Below are 7655 nucleotides of genomic sequence, written 5' to 3'. Positions count from 1 at the left end.
AGATTCTCTCCTCCAGGGATTCAGAAAAAGAGTTGTAGCATGTTGAATAGCGGCTCGCCAAAAGACACGTCTATCCAGAACCTCAGAACGTGAACTTATTTGGAGTAAGGTTCTTTGCAGCTGGAATACAGATAAGGATTTCAAGATGACCTCATCCTAGATCAGGGCAGGCCCTAAATCCAACGACAAGTATCCTTATAAGCAACAGAAGACACAGAAGCACAGAGAAGGAGAAGGCAAAGATTGAAAGAGCAGCTACCAGCCAAGTAATGCCAAGAACTACCAGGAGCCACCAGAAGCTAGGAGAGGCCTGGAACACATTCTCGCTCAGAGCCTCCAAAAAGGGCCAACCCTGCTGATGCCTTGACTTCAGACTCCCAGCCTCCTGGAGAATAAATACCTGTTGTTTTAAGGTGCCTCGTTTGTGGTGACTTAGTACTCCAGTCTCAAGAATACAATACAGGGGCCCAGCAATGTCAAGTCACGGGTAGTGGGAATGCACCAAGGCCTCAGGAAAGCAGGAACGGAACAGGCTGGAAGCAGGGCTGAGAATACCTAGGCTCCTGTAGGCTCACACAAATGCCGGCAGCTTTGTGTTCCTTGAAATGCCTCGCATCACCCAACAATCTCCCTTTTCTTGCTTAAGCTGATCAAATCCACTTTTTGCGACTTCTAACAAACCTAAAGCTCTTATACATGACCATGTCCAGCCTTCTCTCCAGGTTGGGAGTACATGTAAGGCGCAGCAGAGGTGAAGGCAGGGCTGGATAGAGTCCACGAAGCCTGAAGACTGTCACTGGACAGTTTGCGGAGGCAGGCTCTGCCTCCAGACAACACCTCTGTAGAAAGGGGACGGTGTCGCAGGCAGAGACAGCTCTGAGGACAACAGGCCACAGACCAGGCCTGAGGCCATCATCCAGATGTCACAGGGAGGACAATGAAACTTTGCTGAAAGGTGTTCATTTCGTTTTTTAACTTTCCCACCTGCATCATCTGGTGCTGTTCCTTAGTGACTATTTCCCCCTAAGTACAAACGTGGGGGTGCCTGGGATCTACTGCTCCAACATGAACACTGGTGGAAAAGCGACTGCTGACCAGCAGAGTGAAAACCTGCTCTAACAGGTGCGTTTATATCACTAAGGTATAGAAAGGAATCAAGGCAGGTGGGTAGTGACTGCTACTGAGTGCTTGCTACCCTTTCTCCTGGGCCAGGAAAGCCAGGTCCCCTGTCTGGCTCACATTCCAGGGAGCCTCAGAGGCCGCAAGCACCTTCTGGAGAGGCAGAGCAAAGTAGGGGGGGCAGAGAGGAGCAAGGAGGGCTCCCTGAGGGGAGGGGATTCTGTTACTTTAAAAGTCATCTGAAAGTGTTGGAATAAGAGGGCTGGGGGACTAGGTTGGTGTTAGGAGTATTTGGCCAAGATTGCACTGGAAAAAATCATCCATTCTTTTACTTTCCAAACTGCTCCTCCACCTCCTGGCTCCCGGTCCCCAGCCCCTGGGCGACGGTCAGCAGAGACCTTCCCTTATTTCTTCACCAACCTGGAAGAAGCGAGAGCGCTTACGCCTGCCCTCTGCTCTATGATCCACACCCGGCCACTCCGTCTGTGGATAGGGTTTTCCCTCGGTTCTGAGGGCGCTGTCTCTCCCAACCATTTATCCGGCGCTGCGTTACAAAAGCGCCGCGCCAACTGTCCTCCGAACATCATTCCACAACATCCTCAACAGGGTAGACGTGTGTCCCATTTTACAGACGGGGAAAGTGAAGTCAAATCATTTGCCCAAAGTCACGCGGCCATTCAGCAGCGGGAGAGAGGAAACGAACCCAGGCTCCCAGCCGGCTCCAGGTTTCCGCAACTTGCTCCGCGGCTCACACTTTCCAGCCCGAGCCCCGCCTCCCCATCCCACCCCAGCGAGGGGCGCCGGGCCCGCCCCCGGAGGAGCGTGCCTCGGCCGCTAATCGCCGGGCGCCCCCGCCTCCGTTTCGCTGCCTGGAGACGCCCCCGCCAGCTTAGCCCGGAGACTGCTCCCGGGGCCGCGCGCGACGCCGCCGATTGGCCCGCGGTAATTACGGGCACGCTCCGGGAGGGGGGAGGGGCCGGGGCGGCCCCCCGCGAGCATAAATTATGCAAATACCCGGGCGCCGCACGGGGCTGACCTGCCGCCTCGCTCCATTCACGGGGGCTGCCGCGGGGGCGGAGGTGGCAAGGGAGGGGGGCGCCCATTGTTGGGGCGGGTACTTAAGGGGTCCTGAGGCCGGTCGTGTGCCACACTCGGTACTCACACGAGCTGATCTGCTCGCCGGCGAGATCACTCGGGAGACCGACTGGGAGCGTGGCCCCTGCAGCAGACGAGGCGAGGAGGTGAAACCCAGCTCCAGGTGCGCCCCAGCACCTTTCCTGGCCTTCACGCCCGCAGCGGCCACAGGGTTGGCCTGGGCCATTTGGAACGTAAGTGCGCCCCGGCGGCCCTACCCTCTGTCCGGGCTCCTGTCCTCCAGGCGCCCTCCTACCTGCCCGTCGGTCCTGTGCCACGCAACGATGCCGGCCCCTCTGGAGAAATGCCTCTCGGACCTCGACTGCGCCAGCAGCAGCAGCAGCAGCGACCTATCCGGCTTCCTCACCGACGAGGAGGACTGTGCCGGGCTCCAGCCGCCAGCTTCCGCCTCGGGGACGCCCGTGCCAGTGCGCAGGGGCGCTCCCGCGGTTCCTGCAGCGTCCAATACTCCCCGGGCGCAAGACGACGAGCAGGAGCGGCGGCGGCGCAGGGGCCGAGCGCGTGTGCGCTCCGAGGCGCTGCTGCACTCGCTGCGCAGGAGCCGGCGTGTCAAGGCCAACGACCGCGAGCGCAACCGCATGCACAATTTGAACGCGGCTCTGGACGCGCTGCGCAGCGTGCTGCCCTCCTTCCCCGACGACACCAAGCTCACCAAGATCGAGACGCTGCGCTTCGCCTATAACTACATCTGGGCTCTGGCCGAGACTCTGCGCCTGGCCGACCAGGGACTGCCCGGGAGCGGTGCCCGGGAGCGCCTCCTGCCGCCGCAGTGCGCCCCCTGCCTGCCCGGGCCCCCGAGCCCCTCCAGCGACGCAGAGTCCTGGGGCTCGGGTGCAGCCGCTTCTCCCTGCGCCGCCGCGGCCTCGCCACTCTCTGACCCCAGTAGCCCCGCTGCCTCGGAAGACTTAGCCTACGGCCCCGGCGACCCCCTTTTCTCCTTCCCCGGGCTGCCCAAAGACTTGCTCCACACGACGCCCTGTTTCATCCCTTACCACTAGGCCCTTCAGGGACACCGTTACCTTCCCCCTCCCAAGGCAACAGGCAGTAGATGGAGCCCCCAGCTGCAGTCTCAGGACCCCCAGTCTGGGCGGAGGGAGGAAGCGGGAGCTTTAAAGGGGTGGGAGATACCTGAGCCGCTTGTTAGGTCGCTGCACCCTCGCCACCGTGGCTGCCCCTTGGTCTGTTTCTCCAGCCCTCAGCCCTGGGCCCCTCCTGCCCGCCCCTAGACGGCCTTTCCTTTTGCACTTTCTGAACTCCACAAAACCTCCTTTGTGGCTGGCTCAGAGCTGACCCCAGCCACCACTTCAGTGTGATTTAGAAAAGGGACAGCTCAGCCCCTGAAGACGAGGTGAAAAGTCAATTTTACAATTTGTAGAACTCTAATGAAGAAAAACGAGCATGAAAATTCGGTTTGAGCCGGCTGACAATACAATGAAAAGGCTTAAAAAGGAGAGACAAGGAGTGGGCTTCATGCATTATGGATCCCGACCCCCACCACTGCAGGCTTGCTCTAGGAAGAACCCAGACTTGCGTAGCTATTCAGGCCCAGGGCTGGAAAGTACTTTAATTTATTCAAGATGCTTCTTTCATATGAAAATGTATTTTTGTACATAAAGAGTTTATTATTATGAAGTATCAAAGTTTACATTTTTGTACTGCAGATGTTTCGTGTAAATAAAAACGAAGTAAAAAAATAAGTCACCAAGTTTCTCGCCTCATGTTGGTGTCTCTCTGAGGCTTTCTTCCCATCCCCTGGCGGCTCAACCACTAAAGTGAAACACTATCCTCACCCACCTCCAAACTCTCCACTCCCTTTTCAAAAACACTTAAAAATATACAATGCACTTGATTTCCACCAAGAAATGGATAAAGACGGGCCAGGGCATTTGGGATACATCATTTCCTTTCACCTTATAAGCACAAGGGAGATCTTTCAGGCTCCCCGTAAGCCAATTAAGACTTTTTAGTGGGGAATTAGCCCCAGATATGCAGCTACCTGTAGAGGTAGGGGCGGTGGGAGACTCTTTCTTTTGAGGAACTCCACATCAGCTGGCTCTGTGTTTCAAAGAGAGGGGATTAAAAAGATCAATACAGTGTGACCACTGGCTAGGAAGTCCCAGTGACAGGTGGGCCCAGGCTGGGCAAGCAGAAGGGTCCAGTCTTATAACAGCCTATTTAGAGGGAGAAATTGATTGGTAAACAATGCCTCCAAATTGTTGTCCATTGAGGCTAGGATCACCCTGGCTGTGAGGTGTGGGATGAATTACCCTGGTGTGGTATGTCTGGATGGCGTGTGCACCTGCCTAAAATTGTGCGTTAGGGTGCCTGCACACCCCCCCCACACACACACATATATCTCCCCAGCTGTGCCTACAGTGAGGGGGGCGGGTAGGGAGACATTCGGTGGGCTCAGTCCTGTTTTGCTCAGCCTGTCTTTAAGGGCAACAGCCAAAGCTTTCATTTGCTGCCAGAGAAATCAGACGCCCAAACCCAGTGGGGATTTTTCTGACTGCAATGAGTTTGTCTCTTGTCTGACAAGCAGCTAACAGCATTGGCCACTAGCAGTTTTGTTGTAAATTTCAGAACGTGGATGATTACAAGAGATACTTCCTAAAATGTCCTTGTGGCCAAGTTACCACACATGAAGACCAATTTTTTTCCCCACTGGGTTGTCCCTTTTCATGAATTGAATTATTTAGAGGCAGGAGGTAGAAATGGGTTCAGGAAAATAGTATGCTCTAATGTTAAAAGAAATCGTACCTGTTTAGGAGGTGAGTAGAAGCAGAGGGCCAAAAGGAGAGCCATTAATAGCATTTGCCCCTTGTGCACGTGTTAACCCTCCTCACACATCCTGATGAGTTGGTTCCACCGACTCATATGCTGGGTCTCCAGCAGGCATTGCTAAGCCTAGTCACCGGCAAGGAGCCCTCTTTCAGATAAAAAGGCTCCTTTACAGAAGGTTCTGGAAAGTTGGATGCCTTCTCTAACTGCCCTTGGAGCAAACAAAGAATCCTCCAAGAAAAGCTTCAGAAGTTGTGAGGGCTCAGAGTGGAGTTGTTTCTGCTGAAAGCTTCAAGGAAGAAGTTGTGTCTCTTGAATGACCCTGCCCGGGGCCCCACTCTATTGTCTGTCCTGGAATTAATTCACTCTACTAGCTTTGCATTTTCCTATAGCAAAAGACACAAACGGGTTGCCTCAGATTTTCTGCTTTCCTGTGCATAGGATGTTCGGAAGTGACTCCCTTTCAGGCTGGGACAGCAAGCCGGGCAGGGGACCCTGCTCAGCCATGGTGTAGGTGCACGTAGCTGGGCCAGAGGAAGAGAACAGCTGCTTATGTTTATTATTGTCCAAAATCCTTGGGAAAACTAGCAGCAAACACCCTGAAACCCCCCAGGCATCCTGGAGCTCACAGCTACAGTAGGACCTTTGTCTGCTATAACTGTATACAGTCAGCACCGAAAATGGGAAACATCACTACCCCCAGGACTGTAGAAGAGCTAACCATATTCCCAACTTTGTTGCCAAAACAGGCTCACAACTTAAGGTGCAGGGCCCAGAGCACCTTGCATCTAAAGGAACATCTTCGGCAACATCAGTTGCTGGGGGGGCGTCTTCACCCCTGCCAGTTAATGTTGTCCTTCCAAAGAAGAAAGCATCTATGTTCAGCCCTTAGAGCTCTCAAATGGAAGGAAAGAAGGAAGGTGATTTAAAATGCTCATCCCCAGCTCAGGGGCCTCTTTGTTCCTGCAGCAAACTCTCATCTATCCACTGGCATCTGTGAAGACAGACCAGAGTTTACTAAAATATTCTACTCAAGGATAGAGCACAGAACTTCCTGCTGACAGCCGTGTTTCACTTCTTCAACAGAAACTTCCACTGAGGAATCAGAAGGCAATGAGACAGGCTTATTTATTCTCTACCTTTGTCTCTCTGTTTGCTTCTGTCCTGGTGTGATGTGTATTTTTACACACTGCTTCCAAGCTTTCAGGAAACCAGGCCAGGAAAGCCCGGGATGCTCAGGAAATGCAGGATTTTACCCTTATCTTTAATAACTCTTTGTGAAGCCCCTGCTGTGTGCTGAGCACCATTCTAGGCACCATGGGGACCAGGACACCCCAAAAGGAGCTCACTGAAAGTTTGGAGTCTCACAGGGAAAGACAAAATAAATTCATGAGAGACTGTGGTAGTTGCTGAGGGGGAGAACATGAAATCAAGTAAAACAAGGGGAATATGGAATGCCAGAGTTCAAGGGAGGCTGATCTTTTAGAAAAGATGGTCAGGGAAGGGCTTTTAATGAGATGACATCTGAGGGGAGGCTCAGGTGAGAGAGGAGAGGAGCAAGCCATGGCATTATCTGGAGGGAGGTGTCCCAGGGAGACAAGACCGCAAGGAGAAAGCCCTGGCCGTGCATGGTGTACAGAGGGACAGCAAGGAGGCTGATGTGACAGGCACACAGGGCGTGGTGGGCAGGGGGCGGGGGGGGGGGGCGGTAAGGATGGAGACAGATGAGGGGGAGTGCAAATCATGATTCTTTTTTTCAAGGTAATTGAAAGGATGAAACAGTTGAAAACTGATGTGTGTGTATATATATATATATATATATATATAATAATAAACTTATATAACTTATATAATGTATATTATATGTAATAAGTTTTTATTATATATATACATATGTATACACATATGTACTGATATATTATATATATAATAAGTTTATTATACATATACACATATATATACACATATATATACACACATATGTATATACACATATATATACTGACATATATATATAATAAGTTTATTTACTTTGAGAGAGAGAGAGAGAGAAAGCATGAGCAGGGGGAGGGGCAGAGAGAGAGAGGGAGAGAGAGAATCCCAAGTAGGCTCCACACTATCAGTGCAGAGCCCAATGCAGCACTGGAACTCACAAACTGCAAGACCATGCCCTGAGCTAAAACCAAGATTTGGACGCTTAAGGACAGAGCCACTCAGGTGCCCCTCCTCCCTCCCAACTTTTTTTTTTAATGAACTGATTTATATTTTTAAAAGCCACACAGAGGGATGTAGGCTTCAGAGATCAGGACAGAAGCAGGGACCCAACCAAGCCTCTGTGTATTCGTCCTAAAGAAAGGCTTACAGTGGGAGAAGGGGTGAAGACCTGTCAGAACCAGTACAACTTGTGAAGAAGCCAAGAGTAGGATTTGTTTGGGGTCATGAAAGAAAGACAGAAATCCAGGATGCCCTCAACAACTTAGATCAGAAGCAATGAACACACAGAATCCATCCCCCCAAAGCCCTCTGCAAGCGGGTAATTTTGCTGAAACTGCTCATTTAGCACCCAAAGCAAAGATGGGAACGTGAGTTGCAGTGTCCAT

The 7655-nt window shown here is 52.2% G+C and overlaps 1 protein-coding gene across 1 annotated transcript; it reads left to right on the top strand.

Moving 5' to 3' along the window:
- Nucleotides 1-2400: 2400 nt before the first annotated feature.
- Nucleotides 2401-3321, top strand: NEUROG1 (neurogenin 1). Its single transcript, XM_049649223.1, has one exon. The coding sequence runs from the start codon at nucleotides 2538-2540 to the stop codon at nucleotides 3270-3272; it is 735 nt and encodes a 244-aa protein (XP_049505180.1). The 5' UTR covers nucleotides 2401-2537; the 3' UTR covers nucleotides 3273-3321.
- Nucleotides 3322-7655: the final 4334 nt, after the last annotated feature.

The sequence above is a fragment of the Panthera uncia genome, assembly GCF_023721935.1.
Source record: "Panthera uncia isolate 11264 chromosome A1 unlocalized genomic scaffold, Puncia_PCG_1.0 HiC_scaffold_17, whole genome shotgun sequence".
NCBI classification, from domain to species: domain Eukaryota; kingdom Metazoa; phylum Chordata; class Mammalia; order Carnivora; family Felidae; genus Panthera; species Panthera uncia.
This window is presented reverse-complemented; position numbering and strand designations above follow the sequence as displayed.